Here is a 20,010-nt window from a genome sequence, read left to right as displayed (position 1 = left end):
GGCGGCGAACCTTTCCGTAGTAATCAGAGTATAACTAAGCCTGCACTGATCTGTTGACGAGCCCTTTGCAGTAACCTAGAACCGCAACATCGTATGAGATTAACTAGGACTAACGACCCTAGAATGAATCCTTGTTTGGGAATGATACAAGGGAGGTACCTTAGATTCCCAATCCTGTTGTATGAAAGGGACTAATAATAACTCGATAATCACGCTCATTCCATCGCACTGCATGTGCCCCGGGTTGAAGAGTACAGAGGGAAGAAAGCATGTCGCGACCGTAAGATGGTGTCGCACGAGGAAGTGTAGGCGAGGGCATGCATCATGCTTACATTTCATCCTTGCATTAATAAGAGTATCTAGGAATGTCTGATATGTCTGCTTTATCATTACTGCTTAACTGAATTGATAACATGTTAACCTTTGCTTTATTGTTCCACTGAGTTGATCACTCACTCCCACGTTACGGGACGGTGTCTTGAACACCAACCAGACCCTATTGTAGGTTCAGATGATGGCGTAGCCTGCAAGGTGGAGCCGGACTTTGAGGATGATGAGGAGGCATTCTCATACATGCAGTATTCAGGCGCGTTCTCATAGACCGTTCTGAATCGACGGGGCTTCAGGGTCATACTTGTAGTGGCCTATTACATTTTGATATTTTGAAATTTGAAACAATACATGTAATTATTGACCTGGCGATACATACATACTTTGGGGACTTATACTGATTTGTAGAGTTATACATATTTGAGTCAGTCTTCTGCTTGCATATTACAACTGTCCTTGGATTATGTTTTGCTGATTTGACTTAATCTTATTCATGTTTTATGTACTAATACAGACAATATTTAATCATCATTAAATATGTTGCATAAGTGATGCGTTGGAACTCGGGAGTTAGACTTTTACTCGACTCCCGATTTTCAGGGCGTTACAAGTTAACCCTTGGAATGAACACGAGGTATGGACAACAACCTGCATGTGACCTTTTCATGGATGAAGTGACAATCCACCTCGATGTGCTTTGTTCTTTCATGATAGACAGGATTCGAGGTGATATGATTATCACAATAGAGAGGAATACACATAGAAATGTCTACTCCAAGATCCCGAAGAAGAGACCCAAGACAGGTAGTTTGTTCCAACTAACTCCACCTTTGTAATCATGAATCCGAGATGTTGATCTTAATGAAAAGACCACCACGATTGTGGTAACTTTTCAATCTCTCATTCCCAAACTATCTTATATACACAACTAGGGAAAATACAACAAATAGGAACCGAATCACAAACAATCAGCAAAAATACCAGGCGAAGCCATGGCTTCTTATATTACAAGCATCACAACTTCAGCAAATTGTGAGTTCAAGTAGCACCGAGCTTTTCAAAAAAAAAAAAACCAATGAAGGACAGACAATGGTGGAGCTCTCCTGAGGGATCTGGCTACACCAAAGGAGAGCCCATCTGAGACAAAACAAACTGCCCATAGAAGTGGTGACGTTGCTCCGCAACCCTGACCTAGGAGGCCTAGCCAACTGATGCTGTGGCAGCTGTTGATAGTGCTGTCATTATAGGCACCACACTGGTTGGTGCTTGCACTAGGGGCAACTATGTCGTCTAGCATAGTTTTCTCTGGTGGCGGCACTTGTTGGTATTGTTGTTGTAGGCTACAACACTGGTTGGTGTGGTTGCTGGTTGGTATAGTGGAGAGGGAAGGAAAGAAGGGGAAGAAAGGAGATGACATAGTACACTATTAACTAGCACTGGGAACACTCTAGCTCTGATATCATGTGAAGAAAGAAAGAGAGATATGGGAAATTTTTGAGTAAAAGAGAAAATGATCTCTCTAACTTTACTTTGTTAAGGATAACCTAAAGGGTCGTTTGGATGCCTATAAAGTTTGAAGTAGTAAACACTTTAACACTTGAAAAGAATTTCAAGTGTAAACTGTTTACATGCTATTATTTTTCGCTTTTAAGTGGTAAAGTGTTTACAGGTTAAACAGATTATGTGTTGGGCTAAACTGTTAAGTGTTTACAATAAATAAAATAGGTCTTCACACCACATAGAACTTGGGACGGAAAAACCTGCCAAAATCTGCAATTAAATAAAAAGGGCTTGATTTTTTAGGGCACTAGGAGAACATCAAAGTATGCACATGCTAGATGGATTGGAAATCCAACACCCATCATAATAGGCAGCCACATAATCTAGAAGGTTTTTAATGGTGGGAGTACCATTCCAAACTATCCCTATCGTGTGGCCCATCTGACGATCAATCAAGTTGCATTTTCAAGGTCGTAGGAGAGCATCAATGGATGCACATGATGGACATACTGGAAGTACTGTATGCATCTCCGTGGGCCCAATACAGCATGAGTGTGTATCAATCATCGTGTTCTTCTATTCATAATATCTTTTCAGCTGTAAAGACTTTATCCATAATATGAAACATACTTTTTTGCCAAGAAAATAAAGGGCAAGTTCATTTGTAAAGTGTTTAGCCAAATTTTGCCATTCAAACACACCTATAAACCCTTTACAACTAAGGATTTTATAGGCATCCAAATGACCCATAATACAAAGATATGGTGCCCTAAAGGAGCACTGAAATATAAGCACAATAAATACATGTATAATTCTAACGGAATTATATGGATGAGAAATGGAGTACATTTATTACGCATCATAAAAACTTAGAAAAAGATGTGAATGATGGCAAAATAAATTGCCTAAAAATTAGTAAAATTTTATCAAGTTAGGGTTTTGAAAAAATAATTAAAATTAAAGCCAAATACCTCTGCCAACATGTAAGACAAATAAGCCATAAGCATCATGATTGCAACTTCACGGTCTGTTGAATGCCTGAAAAAGAATTAACGAAACATATTAGGACCAAAACCTAAATATAATGAGGTGAATTAAATCAACAAATGGAATTATTTCTTTAATTAGAAAGTATTTACACTTAAAACATGCATAGAAATACATAAGTGAATATATGAATTTAAACAAATTTAACTATTTGATCTCTGGACCAACAGGAACCCTCCTCTTAATCTACCTTTAATGAGTTTGGGTTTGAAAATTCCTTTAAAATATTCCCTCAACAATTAAATATATTTGTTGTATCTATGAATATCAAGGTATTACATAATGGCATCGGCCCTGTGTAGTGGCTAGCTTGTTGGCTGATATAATACGACCCCCTAATGGCCCAATTTTTTGGGGAAAATCTAAAACTTATTGGTGAGATTTTAAAAGATGTAATCCCGAATATGTTCTCTCTCTCTCTCTCTCTCTCTCTCTCTCTCTCTCTCTCTCTCTCTCTCTCTCTCTCTCTCTTTTTTTTTTTTTTTTTTTTTGTTTTGTTGAGGACATGTATTTGATTGTGTAAACTAGTCATTCTTTGGTAAGAAGGATGTTGGTCGGGAAGTGTCAACTTGACCAGCTGACAGTCAACCTAATAGGCCCTAACCGAACACAAATCAAGCATGATTTGATAGATTAGGACCTGTGACTTATAAATACACCAAAAAGAAGATCGACAAAAAAAAAAAGTGATGGTTTAACCCTTCTTCTGATATTTTCCAAAATGGTCCACTCCATTTCAATTCATCAAATCCCACTCTAATTTTCGTTTTGATCCTCAAAATATGCCTAGATCTAGTTTAAAATGTCTCTATGCTTCTTTTATGGTTGAAATGAAGAAAGAAGTGGAAAGACAAAAGAAAATTGAAAATGAAAATGTTCAAAATGGACCTTTATGGCCCCATATGGATCTATAATAGAGGTATCGACCAATTAAAATGTCAGATGTATTGGCCAATACAGCCCCTTCTTTCATAATGATTGATTCATCTGTGTATTGCATAACAGGGATGACTGCTTTCATTATTTATTAGCCAGTATGGCTGATACGTAGCTGCTTTCCAAAACTATGATGAATATGTTACGTAAGAAAGTTTATAAAAATTGGATCAGAGTGGCCAGTCAGACTTTGTTGAGCTGAACCTATGGGATAGACAATCTAGTTAACCTCCATGGACTGTTTTTGCAGCTTTTGAGCTATAAACCTTGGAACGGGACAGTTTAGATTAAAACACCATGTTTATGCAGTTTGACCTGGACCAATGGTCACATAGTTCGTTTGTAAATATTTGATTTTATCATGATTTATTATTCAGTCAATTGTCTAATCACATAGGGAGCTAACCGGCAAACCGCAATGACTTATGTGTATATTTGTTGCATTTTTTGAGGAAATATAAAATGATAAAAACAAACTTGTATGTGACCTAAGCATGGTGTGTGCATGTGCGCACGCGTGCGCGTCATGCGTGAGTGCGTGCGTTCTCCTTTTAGTATAACACATACCAAAGTTGGCTCCATTTTATAAACCAATCCTTAAATGAGTAATGTGTGTGTGTGTGTTTGTGTGTGTGTGTGTGTGTGTGTTCTCCTTTTACTATACCACATACCAAAGTCGGCTCCATTTTATGAACCAATCCTTAAATGAGTAACATATCATATTAGTTATGAACTTCTAAGCAGTGTGATTCTCAGGCTATCTTTCATCCAATATGTGCCCACTAACCAGACAGTCTAATTCAATCATGACATCCACCAATCAATGATTCATTGGGGTAGGTACCACTAATGGTTTTCCAAATTGGTCTGATCTGACTCTAACAGTGACATTACTAGCCATCTGGTTTTTAAAACATAGGACCCAACATACAGATTTCAAAATAAGATTTAAAAACCTGAAGAGTTAACTTGTACACCATCCAAGTCAAGTAAACTTCTTTCTCTAATGGGTAGGTTCGGATTGAACTCATGACCTGTGGTTGCAGCATAGAGCTGCATCCAACTAATCTATGGGTTCAAACTCCAAGTCATCCTAACTTGAGCAAGAAACTAGATATAAACTGGATTGCCTCACCCTCAGTCAAATAATTACATGTAAATCCTACCCAATCCCATCATTTGAGTCAAATTCCATTATTCTGAATGGAAATATGGTATTGTTCGATTTTTTTCCACCTTTCATACACTGACATATTTCCCTCTTTTTTCTTTCTTTTTCATAGATCTTCTATAATAACTTTTAGATTTTCCATATACGTTCCCTATATTCACCATTTTCTTTGTGTGTAATTCTAATACTTGCACTATGTATTACTCTTTGAAGTTAGAGAATAATTAGTCACTTGAGTCACATTTTCAATCAATTGATTTGTCAATGACATGAGCTTGTACATTGTACTTCAAACCAGAGTGAAGTAAAGGATTGAATCGGTAGGAAGTTTTTTATGGCTGCAAATGAACCTTCAAAAGGGTTGAAGAAAGCCCTCGTATTTGTTTGAAGATCTTTTATGTTTGAGCATTACTTGAGATGGTGGAGTAAACTTAGGATTGTTCATACTTCATAGTAGTATATATTAAGCAACCAAGGGGGAGGCATCCAAGAGCAATCGCACTTTCAAATTTGAATTAGTATAGGAAATTAGATTTAATAAAAGGGTTTGAGTTGCGAAACCATGCATCAAGTGAAAGGTTAGTTCCCATGCATGCACACTAAATGCGCACTACTATGTTAACCAATTATGGGTTCAAGTATTCAATATCGCAAGGATTAGGTTTTGGTGGATTTTCTAAATCCCAAACTCTTGCTACACCATAAGAGCGATCAATGTTCGAAGTATCAGTATTGCTACAAGTTTCACTGGCTGGGGATACAGAAACAATATCAATATCATTGATAATATCGCTGACAATGGAAAATGCAGGGAAACATTGGGGAAACAGTGGAATTTTTCAATGAAACTTTGGTAGATGGTAAAATCACATATTTGCATATTTAGGAATAAAAAATTTGCAAAAAGAATGCACACATAATACATTTCCATATAATGGGGGCCTAAAAACGTGTGTTTTCATATGAAACCTGTCCAACCATCCCATCCATCCAACCTTCCATCTAAACATCCATCGATATTTCAAAATATCAACAACACACGATATTTTGCCGAGAAATCGTTGACAACTAGAAAGGAAATGACCGTGGTCTCGATATCGCCCATGTTGCAATAATGATAATATCACAATATGATTGATATTATTGCCAACAATTTGAAACTGCATACAACCATGCGCCCATAAAAAATTGAAATAATTTTTTTAATAAACAAATTTTTGGCGATATCGATACATTGGCAATACAAGCAATACCTGTAATTTACACAGTTGAAAATAATGGTAATACAATGGTGATATCAATATATTGGTAATACTTAGCGATACATTGCCAATACTAAAAATTTCTGAGACTACCAGTGTTACCGGTATCGCGAAACTAGAGATATGGATAATATCAGGGATATTTCCATAATATTGGGGATACTCCAAACAATGATAGTGATTGGTTAGAACTCAAAATATAAGGTGGGCTTGGAGGCACCATTTCTAAGCTTGTAACACTACGGGCATCTAGGATGGAAATCAATTGCAAAAGTGTGAGAAAGAGAGAGAGCATGCTCAAATAGCATAATCTGAAATATGATTTGTACTTGTAAGATTAACTTCATCGAAAGAACGGATGAGGATAAGTTGCAATCCTTGTGATCGAAGCTCTAGCCCCCAAAGGACTCTCACAAGTCACACCCAATGTCTTCGGCACTCTTCTTCAAGGGAGTGATGATCCTCACCTTTTTTTTTTTTTTCTCTCATAAGGTTTTCCCTTATGAAATTTTGAGAGAGGAAAAGGAATGGTTAAGGCTTCGACATGTGTCCTTATGGACATATTTATAGAGAAATATGGTCAAAAGACCAAAATGCCCACTCTCAAAAATAAAGGTTTCATCACTCCCTTTAGTCTAGTGAGGGATCATGTCCTTTCATATGTAACCATTTGCTGCTCTCAATAAACCCCATCCCTCCACAGTACATCACCTTCCATTAGGTGGCCTAAGGCCATAAAAGTGGGCCACACATGTAGGATTTGAAGATCTACCACCATCACTCGATTATACTTTAAACAACTTGAAAAGTTCAAAAACTTAGGTCTTTCCAAAAATACTTTCAAAAACATCCTTTGGACCTGAAAGACGTGTATGATCAACATGTTGATTAATAGTCACTAGTGATCAAGCTTTCAAATATTATTAACGTGGATTCCATTTTGTGAAAACACAACCAAGTCTCTTTGTTGATGACCCAAATCACTTAGTTATGGTCCAACCAATGATTGCAATATCCATAATATCAACCGATATTAACAATATCACACAAAAATGAAACGATACTAGGCTTTAGTTGGGAAACTTTCCAGTAACGGTCAATATATTGCAATGTATTGCAATGTATAGACAATACCTTAAGTTCGCCAATCCCCTTTGTGAAAATATTGAAAAGTTTGCCAAAAATCCCAAAAAAAATCTATTTTCCAGATTATTTATTTATTTATTATTATTATATTTTTTTTCTTTCATTACATTACTAAGGAATTTCGACCGCTCATTTTTAATTGTTTAGAAACGAAAAGGGATTTGGTGGCGAAAATCAAGATCAGAGAGCGTGCAGTACCATAACCCAAATTGGTGAGTTTTTGCAAATTTGAACAGTTTTTTTCTAGTTTAAATTCCTTAGAATTAATGGAATGAAGTTCATAATTTATGATTTTGCATGTTTTGCGTGCTCGATCAAGGTTTTCAACCTTCGATTTTTGAATTTGGAAAAATAGGGGAAATCTAAAATATTCTCCATTTCACCCATTTAACTTGTGATTAGAGGTTGAAAAAATCACATCAGAGTGCTTGGAGGCTGATCTATAGATTAACGGAGCTTTTTGAAATTTAAAAAAAAAAAAAAAAAAACTCTTAAAAAAATGTTGAAATTTAATTAAAAATAATTTTATCTGAAAACAATTAGATTGACCAGATGTTATGTATGCCTAATATATATATTTTTTAATTTATGAGTGTATATTGATCTTAAAATCAACCACATTTGTTTATTTATTTTTAAAAAATCATAAAATGTAATTAAAGAATATACTTTTAAATAAATGCACTATGTATTGTACGACATATCTAGTGTCAGTATTTTATACATTGAATGTGCTAATAAGTGATATGAATTATAGTAATATTAGTGATTTATTTATTTATTATTTTATAAGAACTGATTTTTAATACAGTTGCATCACTTCTATCTGACAACGCATAGTTTAGTACCCTACACAAACAAAACTTATTGTGTGCTTGATTTTTGTAATCTTTTGGGTTCTAAATGTGAAATGATGTATTTTTTAACATATCCTGAAGTTTCATTGAAAAATTCAACCAATTTCCCAATGTTTCCCAAAAACAGCGATACATACCGATATGATACCCGATATATTTTCATATTCGAAGGGCACGATACGTCCATTGATACTGATATTGAAAAAATTGGGCCCAACCATGTAAGAGTCACTTTTAGTGAACTAAAGCCATCTATAAAAATGCCAATTGATCATTTCGAACGTCGGGTAGGGGATAAGTAAAACAGCTTGAACAGTCATGTATTTATTATGGACAAAGAGCGTTCCTTCATGATCACCTTTGGTGTGCCATGTTAAGGCATGTACCCACCTATGTACTGATGTTGAGAAACCACTCAAATTGGCTAAAATTTAACACACAGCTTGAACAGTCATCAAGCCCCATAACAACCATATAAACAGATTGTCCAGATCTATCATTAGTTGCAAATCATGCCAGATAGGCAAGGAATAGCCCAACCAGATCTTATGTTTCATTGTCATAGAACCAATGTACTTAGTTGGCTACAATGTCAACCTATGGACACATGTTGGTTGAACCAATACACGAACAATATACGACCCATATGATGTATGAGATGCAGCTGGAAACAATTTCAACAATTATGGACTAAGCGAATGGTGTGATTGGCTTTCAAGGGCATAAAAGCCAACATTAGTCCAACCTAAATTCTAACTAGCAGGTATAGCACTCAAAACCCAGGCAGATCTAGACTTCGAGTCTTGGAGAAAAGGAAATAACTTATCCTTGATTCCAATTAGTTGAGTATACAACTTAGCACTAATTGTTTTAATGATCCAAGAATCATGTAGATGCACAGTTTCTCTATCCAACATCTTGTACAGAGCAAGTAATCGCTTTAGCCACATTTGTGAGAGAAGAGATCTAATGCAAGGGCATTTTCACACCGGGCTTGAGTGGGGTGGCCTGTGGGATGCAAGGGCACAGTCGGGGTGGGCGGCCCGTGTGAAGTAGTGTAACAACCCTAAATTTTGGTGCATTTAAAAAAATTAAAATAAATATTTAAAGATTTTATTTTTAAATTTAAAAAATAAAAACAAGTCAATAGTTGAGTTGGTGAAGATGTTTTTAGTTGAGAGAGAGGTTTAGGGATTAATTCTTGAAGTAGTAATAATAATTTTTATCAAATGTTTTTTTTTTAAAAAAATTAATTTAGGATAAGGGAGGATGTGCTCATCCTATCTTATGAGAAATTTCTTTAAAAAGGGATACAGAAGGTTTCTACATATTTATAAAAAAAAAAAATTTAAAAAAAAAAAAGAAGAAGAAGAAGAAGGAGATAGGAAGCCCTAAAGTAAAAGGAAGAGGAAATTCTAAGAAGGCTCGATTAGGGAAGTCCTAATCGTTAGATCTTTTTAATTTTTTATTATGTTGTTAATTTTTTCTTAATCTATATAATGGATGGTGTGGATGATCCACACCATCATCGTATAGGTGTGTAGAGTCAATTTTAATAAAGTGATGTTTTTATGATTTCTGATCTAATTAGTAATATTTTAAGAATAAATAAAATAGATGGAATCTGATTGTGTTAAGATAGATCTATACGAATCATATGATCCCTAAGGCCAAAATATACAAGGGCCCTAATTTTCAGATAAATCTAACCATCAGATGGGCCACACTAGTCAAATCTATAAATGTTTAATAAAGAATCTTAGATTTTTGCACAAGTGTTGGTATCACTTGGCGTAGAAGGTTGAGATGGGCCATTGGTGTATGTGTGGTTAGATCCACACCATTTATCAAATGTGTAGAGGCAAAACATAACCAAACCTCAAATATTTGAATGATCTGATCGTCCGATGGGCCACCCCGATCAAATAATTTTCAATCAATTTTATAATCTTAAAAAGGAAATAAAAGATAGAAATATAAAATAAAATTTTTAATTATTTGATTATTTTAGATCTGGTCACCTAGGATGTTAATCAAAGGTGAGCCCCACCATGTAAAATAACTAGATGAATAATAATGTTATTGATATAACTGATAGGATCTCTGAATTCAAACCAACCCATTTACCTTGTGGATTCTACACTACCAGACTCAGGTGAGTAACCCAACTTGTCTCATAATTCATTAAAATTAAAATAAATCGTTTGTGATTGTTTGATTGATTGATATACTGATTTGAGTATTTTGTTATGATAATTGTACGCTAAATTCATATGTGAATATTTTGATCAAGACAACTATGTTAAATATGAAAAATATGCATTTACATATCATCCATCATTCATTACTTTTACATAATGCATGGTCGATCCTAGGGGCCCTCCTTGGAAGAAATGTCGATCCTGGTAGAGCGTTACCAAATGCGGGCTATGCCCAAGCCTACCCAATGGGTGGATGCGGGTTGACGACCTCCAACCCAAGCAGATGGACGATCATCTCATCTGATGCATTCATACATTATTTGCATCCATATCATTGTACATACATTTTTATGTTATTTTAATTGCTATGATTATGAACCATGCTGGGTTATTTCACTAAGCCTGGCCAGCTTACATTTTTATTGATGGAAAAACTGTATAGAGGAGTCATTAGCAGATGATGTGGTGTAAGAACCGGAAGGATACACCGTACTTGAACACGATCAATGTGAAACATGGCCATACTTATCTGAAGATGAAGTGGCGGCATAAGACCATTTCTGATTACTTGCTAGCATAGTTTGATTAACGTAAAATGTATATTGGTATTGATTTTGATATTTTAAGAAATTATTTAGATTTATTTCATTAACACAATGTTAGTATGGAATAAACATAATTATAGTACGATGATATAATAAATGAATGATTTTTTTAGGTTTATTTTATTTTAAGGGTTGTCAAGATTTATATATGCCTGGTTGATTGATGCTAAGTGTTATGTATGTGTGATTGAAATTACAGTGGAACTTAGACTGAATATGATTATCATCTTTGAATAAACTGATTAAGGAATTAAATTAGTATACTTTGTGTACAAGTTACGAACTTAAACTCGGGTCTGAAGGTGCACACTCTGTACCCGGATTTTGGGGCATGACAAGTAGGGCCCACGAGGGGGGTTTGGCCGAGGTCCTAACGCATGCGATGTGGAGCCTGGGCTATGAGATAAAGGGATTAATTCGCCATGCTCCATCAGTTCAGCTTGTCCTACATCAAGATCTACGAATATGTCTTCAAACTTGTGCCATAAGTCTTCCTGGTCATGGGACTCATTAATCACAAATGCATTGGTCATTCAATTACTAAAATGCTCCATAGAGCAAAATTACACAAAACCCTTTTTTTTTAAAAATCATTTTAACCATTTGGGCTTTTACCTTCATACTAAAAAATGAATTTGCATGAGGATAAGTAAAATGCGAGGTTCTAGTGAAAAACCTGAACATTAAGCACGTAAAGTAATCAAATTTATCGCCTAACAATAGGATTAGTTAGACCTCGAGGATGAAAATGCCCATCTTTAAACCTGACAACGTAGTCCTTTTGTTTCAAAAATACTTATTTCCCTATCAAAGTCGATTTGCAATATGGCATTGTTAAACATATGATGTATTTATTTCCTCTCAACATCTTCCTTTTGAAGGAAATGGTGCATAACCAAGAAGTGGAGATACCTCGTTTCAACACTTGAGGTCTTGGTATCGATCCCTAGCGGGTGTGGCTAACATGGAGTGTGTGTACTAACAAGCTAACCAAAAAAAAAAAGAAGAAGCAACATAAGTATATGAAAATAAGCAAGGAGCAACATAATTATATGAAAATTAAGTAGAACAACATTAAACTAGAATAGCAAGTAAAAGCACACAATTAAACCTTCCAAAGTATAATGTCTTTATGCCATATGCACTTAAAAGACCCACCTGAAACAATTCCAACAAACAATTGACATAATTAGATGAGTGTATGCTTCCACACAAACATAAGTTATGAAAACATACACTTTAAAGTACCATACAACCGATAAAACTTAAATGTTCTGACAAGTTCACAAACTCTATCGTCGAACTCTAGTTTGTCAAAATCCAAAGAGTAAAACAGGGGACTTGTTGACTTGGACAATTGGGTGAATTATGATTCTCATGACCTAACTAAATAAATATATACTAGATATTAGGGGCTGTTTGGTAGACCCCTAAAAATGAAGTTCATCTCATTTTATTCAAAAAAGAGATTATGTATTGTACATAATCCTTCTTTACTAAAATGAGCTGAACTCATTTTTAGGCTTCTACCAAACAGGGCCTAAACTTTTTCTGTTAAGTTCAAAAAAAGGAAAAGGAAAGGAAAATAAATCACTTCTAGTATTACAAAAATAGTAAAAAAAATTATATAAATGTAAAACATATTTAACAAAAGGTGAACTACATGGAAAGACATGCGGAATTGAATTGAACTGTATTGATGATGACCTAGTTGCCACTCACGAACTAAAATGACAAAATGTGGTTTAGGAATAATTTAAAATGGAAAGAAATGAGAGATACAAAACACAGAAAAGGTTGAAATTAGAACGATATAATATAAAGGAAAAAAAAAAATCCCTTTTGAAAGTATTATGTAAAACATTTTTCTTTTGAAAGATTCCATCTACCATTATGCTACGGGCACGAATAAAAGTACGATAGGGAAACAAATACATTCAAGTTGGCCTGAGTCAGGCTTTGATCATTAAAAATACAGGACTCAGTTTTGAGTCAACACATATGTTGACAAGTTCATATGGTACCGGAGATGACTAGCAATGATTCCTTGGTCGAATCTGCAAGTTTGTGAAGTATGATTATGAGAGAGAGACGTGTTGTACATGTATAGAAAATGTATGATAGACCGTATGTCAATCCCATACTATATGCATCTCTCACAGATTATAGACTACTACTTAAACAATCAAAGAACTACAAACTTACTGCAATACCAAGTGCAGTACTCGTGAAGAACAGGTAGAGGAAGGTCCCAAACAGTTTTAAGGCTGTCATAGCATCAAAGTTGTTGAAGTCGAGTGTTTGGACTGCATTAAAAAGTACAATGGAAGTAGCATCATTCACTACCCCCTCCCCAAATACGAGACTGTAAAGCAAGGGTGTTTCTTCTTGATTGAGGACCTTTAACATGAAAAAGGATCAAACGTCAACCACAAGCATCAATCAATATGTATGAAATTCAAAGATTATATTTTTTTTTTTCTCTCATTTAGATCAATCGGATATTACCTGCAATGTGCAAACTGAATCCGTGGCAGAAAAGATGGCACCAAGAGCTGCAAATATATCACTTTCAATATACACAGATGCAAAATCACTAGAAAGTAGGAAACTTGATATATGAATCACCTACATACCTAGATAATCTTGAAGCCCCAAGGATGACACACCAATCTTTTTAAATAGAAAAAACACGCCTACAAAAGTTCGGGAGAAGCATAAATGAAGTTGAACTTTGTAATGGAGTTATATATTATGCATTTCTAATCACTGAGATATATCAATGCAAGCTATAATATGTTAGTCTTTATCAATCTCAGAAAGCAAAAATGGGTCACGGAAGATTCTTGCAAGAATGCAAACACTTCCATACTAATCGAAGAAAGAATGCCATCCCAGTACTTCAGAGCTGTAGCTCGAAATAACAAATTGCATAGCATATCCAAGTCCTACTAGTACCTAGAACTGAGCAAGTCATTGCAATGGAAAACCATAATTCAAAAACTTAAGAACTCGACTCAACTCGATGTTTAGCAGGATCAGGTTGACTCTAAAACTAGGATGAGTCTTTACTTGACTCAACTTAATATTTAACTACTAAATTAATATTTTTATAATTTTGGATAGTGATGTATTGATAAAATATAAAAATAATGGAAGAAGTTGCAGATAGATGGAGTTTGGCGTCTTGGTTAGAGAAAGTGCTTTGTTAGGCATTCAGGGTTCCAAGCCCACTTCTTACTTTTTTGAAAAATCTCTTCCAAAGTTAGCGAATCAGTTCCAGTCTTAGTCAACCAAGTCATCGAGTTGACTCGACGAGTCAAGCTTTCGATCGAGTTTCATGGTGACTTGGCTCAAAATCTCGCTGAGTTGAATCACCGAGTTTTAGAACTGTGTGGAAAACAAAACAAAATAATAATAAGAAGAAGAAGTTGATGTATTAATATCAACGATTCCTCATACTATGCCACAGGGTGAATATGTGATTATAATCATTAGCATTTGATACAATATATTGTATTGTATTTTTATTTATTTATTTACATTATGAAAACAAGTTGGGACTGTCCTGATTTAACTAAACAAATTGTTTCCCAGTTTTCCATAAGCCAGACAGATCGGTCAAACCAGTTTTCATTGTAGCCCATTATATTTTTGGTTGGCCCAACATACTAACATATGAATCATCATGATCTCCCACAAAGGCAATATTTTTGTTAATTCAGATATTTCTTTTTGGGTTTCAAATAATTCTTCTCCTTTTTTTCTTTTCTTTTTGTTGCTTTAACTTGTCAAATGTTCATAGCTGTTGGTGGGCCTTTGGTTTTGTAGTGACTTAATGTGGCGACTTCTCTCATTCACCACAAGGGACTATCATTTTTTTTCAAAACACTGCTACTACTGGTCTGCTACCTTTTGTGTAGATGTGTGTTTCTAACCCAATACAAATACCTTCTAATCAGGACAAGCAAGTTTATCTAGAATAACCTGTATTTCCTTTTAAAATAGCAACTTTGTTAAGCCCACACAAGTGTATTAGTCAGCCCAATGAAACAGCACGTGCCGGCAAGGTCACGGGTGTGAGATCCGAGCTTGATCTCATGTGGGTCCCGCTGTTTAGATGCCTTGGCCCAAAATCAGGCCTGTCCACTCATCAGGTTCGCTGCAGTTTATGGAACAATTGGATGGCTGAAAAAAAAAATTGGCCAAGGTTTTTCAGAGGTGTCTGCCTATTTGTAATGCTTTGGGCAACTTGATGAGTGGACCAACTAGATTTTGGGCCAGAGCATTTGCACAGTCGAACCCAACTGATGGGTGGATTGGATGTGCCAGGCTGGCACATTTGCAGGCATGTAGACAGCTGCCTTGTACATGTGTGCGTGCTCAGCAAACCTCTTAGCATGACATGCATCCATTTCTAGCAAACCTTTCACATCAAAAAGATTGTCTCATACTCCCAGAGAGCAGTAAACACTTCCAACCAAAACCCATTCACCTACTAGTTCAACAATTTTTCAATGCTTAAGTGAGATAAAGTCTCATAATATAAGTTTAAGGTGCATCTGGATGCGCTAATGAATTAAATTGCAATAATTAATCTAGTAAAATGGAATTAAAAACTTTCAAGTTGGAATTAAAATGAATCAGACGCAATTTAAGGGCTACTCCCTCATTACAAATACTTTGAAACATCAATGGCTTTTGTAAGTTTCACTCAAATAAACAGAAAAATTGCAAATCAATTGACTTATGCATCCAAACGCATCCACGGAATCAACTGACTTATGCATCCAAAGGCATCCACAGAACACTAGAGGAGATTGCAGAACTTACCCAACGAAATGATGCAGAAAGATATCAGTGTGCCAACCACTCCAAATAGCAAGATTGTCGAGAAGTTATGAAAAAATTGCTTTTTCTTGACCTGAAAACTAGAAACATGTTTGCAGTTTCAAAATGTCAAACTCAATTGCATGATTATGTAAGAAAGGATCTTAATTTCATGCGAGAAGTAGCAAAGGTTGCTCTTTGGAAAGTGGAAAAACACTCCAAAAACCTTCGACTTCAGATGATCATAACCATCTGATTTTCCCTCTGTTGTATTTGGACCATTTGTTATAGTTGTCTATTTTCATTGGATGGCTAGGCTCAACCGACAGGGGAGATATAGGTGCTTGTTGCAGGATGGTTGGTTGGATGGGATGACTAGATGGTTGGTTGGATGGATAGATGTGATGGATGGATGGATGTTTGGGTGATTTGATGGGATGGATGGGATGGTTGGATGGATAGATGGATGATTGGATGATTGGATGTGATGGTTTGATGGTTGAATGGATATATGGGATTGACGGATGTTTGAATGATTGGATAGATAGATGGAATGGATGGATGGATGTTTGGATGATTTGATGGGGTGGATTGATGGTTAGACAAAAAAATGGGTTGGATGGATGAATGTTTGGATGAGATGGATGTTTAGATGATTTGATGTGATGGATGGATGAATGTTTGGATAGTTCGATGGATGGGACGGTTGGTGAATGTTTGGATAGTTAGATAGATGTGATGGTTGGATGTTTGGCTGGATAGATGGGATGGTTGGATTGTTGGATGGATGGATCAATAGATGGAAGATTGGATGGGATGGTTGGATTGTTGGATGGATGGTTGGATGGATGGATGGATGGGTGGTTGAATGGATAGTTGGTTGGTAGGTTGAATGGGATGAATAGATGGATGGGTGGTTGGATGGTTATATGGATGGATGATGGTTAGACCATCATGCATATGTATTGTATTTATAAATTATATGCTTAATTATGCATGGATGTAAAAATGTATGAATGTACTATGCCTGTTTGTTTGCTTGTTAATTGGTTTAATGAGATTTTAGTGATTGTTGTGTTACTATTAGACTGATTTCTTACATTAGCACATGCTGTTAAGCCCTTATTAAAAGAAATTTTATTATATATGCATTCTTTTTACAATTTTTTTATTCATAAATATGCAAATATTAATATTTAGGCATCTTATGAAGTCTCATTAAAAAATTCCACAATTTTCCCCATGTTTACTAGCATTTCCAGTTATCAACGATAACGATATCATATCTTTATCTCCGGCCAGCAACACTTGTAGCAATACCGATAACTCGAACATTGGTTGCATCCCAAGGTGGGCCCGCCAGATCAAAATATTATACTAACAAAATGTGGGCACAATGTTTCTCCTTTATAGGTAAAACAAATGATTTGGTTTTTTATGATTAAGCATCATATGATACTTTAGTTGGAAAAGGGATTGAACAAATGTGAGAAGAAAATGTTATAGAAATCTGGAAATTGAAATTTTTCCTTTTACAAGGATCATTAGGACTTACAAGCAAAATAACAAGCACTAGAACTTATACTGACTGCATTGGAATGTAATTTTGGCATGTCTCTTTTCAAATGGCACTTATTTGAAATGATATGCATTCAAAAAAGCTGTGACTAAGGTATAACAAAAAAGGAGACTGAACATATGTTTGATTTGCATATCATAACAGCATGTGAGATTTTCTAACCTTCAGTTTCGTCATTGGATGGAAATGGGTGTGGGGCCTGATATGCTAACCTCTAATATTTTAGCAGGTGATGGGATGAACTGGGCCTCACATTCCATCACCATCTGACTGGGAATTGGATAGCGTACATGCAAGAAAACATGGGATAGTATTGGAATAAAGAAATAGAAATAACATGCTTTTGTCGGATGGTGGTGCCCATCTTTTGATGATCCAGACTATTAATCTGGTAGCCTCATAATGGAGGGCAATTTGGCATGCCACTGAAATCACCTCCTTCCAATGATCTTAACCATTGTAGGCTTTGGACTACGATCTTGCCATTTCATATTAATGCAGGGGCATTTTCACACCGGGCCGGAGTGGGATTGCCTGTGGGATGCAGGGGCACACTCGGGGTGGGCGGCCCGTGTGAAGCGGGTAGCTCATGTGAAGCGGAATCCATGTGAAATGGGGCCCAAGAGGGGGATTCGGCCGAGGTCCTAAGTCCTAACCCATGCGATGTAGGGCCTGGGCTATGAGATAAAGGGATTAATTCTCCATGCTCTATCAGTTCGAGCTTTTAGAGCAATTGTTTAATTGTCCTCCATCAAATTGGTATTAGAGCGGGAGCAGCATCTGGCAGTTGGGTTTGGTGGAGTGTCCCAAATCCATCATAGGCCAACCAAACTAACAATCTTGATCACAAGAAACGGACCCACATGTAGAGCTTGTCAAGCTGAACAAATGCAAGATCTGTATATTTCCTCTTTCAAACTCACTAACAAGACAAATCACAAGAAACCCAGTTTTGCAAAATGAGGACATACCCAGCATTGAAGATTATCGGAGGAAGAAGATAGATGAAGAAAAGCTCCTCGCTGAAAACGAGTATACGAGAGTTCTTCCCTTTGCTGGCTACCAAAACCACTACTCCAGCGCATAAACCCTATAACCATACATACAATTCTCTAAATCTTAATCCAAACAACTACCACTGAAAAAGAAAACTACATAAGGAATGAGTACTAAGATCAAAAACCCATAAGGGCCTGTTTGGATGTACCCTCAAAACAATCGTTTGGTGCCTAAATGCTGTTTTAAGCCAAACCCCACTTTGCAAAGTGCGTTTGGATGCACTTTCACGAATGCTATTTTGATCCCCTGCTCATCGAAATGGCCGCTAAAAAGCCCACGCAGTGGACACAAATCATATTGGTTTTCAGCAAATCAACCAACAAAAATTTTGGAAAAACCCTTTTTCACTGAAACCCCTTTTGCAGAGGTTGCATCCAAACAGGCCTAATTAGTAGATTCCCCAATAAAGGATTGAAGTTTCTTCACAGCACACATGTGGAGTCTGGCCCCTTCATCAACTGGGGCCAAATCAGGCTGGTCCACTTGACGGGTAGGCCCGTCGGTCTTTTTTTCCTGACCATCCATTTTCCTCTCGCCACTGTGCTGTAACAGAAACCCACAATCCACTTCGCAAGGATCTCCCTATCATTTCCATTCATTACCAAAAAAAATTAAAAAACGACTGATGATTTACTGGAGTTGTGATTAAAAGGATGCACCAAAAGAAGGGCGGTGATCGACTCGTTAGCCCATTGATTCTCTTCGAGGAAATGACCGATGACGATACAAGCGCATAGGAGGATGAAGAATAGCGTCAGAGAGACGACGGTAGACGTGCCGAAACTGTAAGATACGGTAAGCTTTGGAAACAGAACGGATAACGGAAGGGAGATAGCCATTACCCGACTTGCGGATCAGCGATTAGCATCCGAGATTGGGATTGGAGAGGAGATGATTGGGAATGGTGAGTATTTGGGAATTGGATTTTTATCAGGTGTGGTGTTTATGGAGGTTTTGGGGATAAAAATGAAAAAGAAACAAAATGAGGTAGTTGCAGAGAGAAGACTGGCAGTTGGCATGGCCGTTAGCTGGCGGTAGAAATTTAAATATTTAAAGTCGGGATTTTTAGGGCAAAATTCCTCAGAAATCCCTATTTCAAGAAATAATGCCTTTGTGGATGGAATTTTCTGGCGAGTAAGAATTACCGAAATGCCCTGTTGTTGTTGTTGTTGTTTAAACAAATCAATAAAATCGAGAATTGTATTGCCGTGTGGTGTCATACAACCTGACAACATGTTGATTGCCTTAAAAATAAAATAAAATTTTATAGCGTGACTCTGATATAGGTGTACACGAGTTGAACCGAGTGGAGATGCCATAGCTTGACTCTGATATAGGTGTACACGAGTTGAACCGAGTCAAGATGCCATAGCTCGACTCTACTCGGCCACTTGCCGACCCAGCTTGAATTCAGCTTGGCTCGGACCTCGAGCCTGATTGGCCAACTCGGCCTAGTTCGATTAGCAGCTTAGGCCATTTTGAGCATA

The 20,010-nt window shown here is 36.4% G+C and overlaps 1 protein-coding gene across 2 annotated transcripts in view; it reads right to left on the bottom strand.

Annotated features, from left to right (window-relative positions):
* Positions 1–19,663, bottom strand: part of LOC131226152 (sodium/hydrogen exchanger 1-like) — a 39,973-nt gene extending 20,310 nt beyond the window's left edge. Inside the window, exons 1-8 of one of the 2 annotated variants that reach the window (XM_058221870.1) lie at positions 19,183–19,663; positions 18,436–18,554; positions 15,889–15,986; positions 13,692–13,751; positions 13,564–13,610; positions 13,261–13,455; positions 12,167–12,213; positions 2,802–2,868 (exon numbers count right to left, since the gene is read on the bottom strand). In XM_058221870.1, coding sequence (XP_058077853.1) covers positions 2,802–2,868; positions 12,167–12,213; positions 13,261–13,455; positions 13,564–13,610; positions 13,692–13,751; positions 15,889–15,986; positions 18,436–18,554; positions 19,183–19,362 — 813 coding nt within the window. In that variant the 5' untranslated portion in view covers positions 19,363–19,663. The remainder of the gene's footprint in view (positions 1–2,801; positions 2,869–12,166; positions 12,214–13,260; positions 13,456–13,563; positions 13,611–13,691; positions 13,752–15,888; positions 15,987–18,435; positions 18,555–19,182) is intronic. The other variant, XM_058221869.1, reaches the window with a different exon arrangement.
* Positions 19,664–20,010: the final 347 nt, after the last annotated feature.

Source organism: Magnolia sinica, chromosome 14 (genome assembly GCF_029962835.1).
Source record: "Magnolia sinica isolate HGM2019 chromosome 14, MsV1, whole genome shotgun sequence".
NCBI lineage: Eukaryota > Viridiplantae > Streptophyta > Magnoliopsida > Magnoliales > Magnoliaceae > Magnolia > Magnolia sinica.
This window is presented reverse-complemented; position numbering and strand designations above follow the sequence as displayed.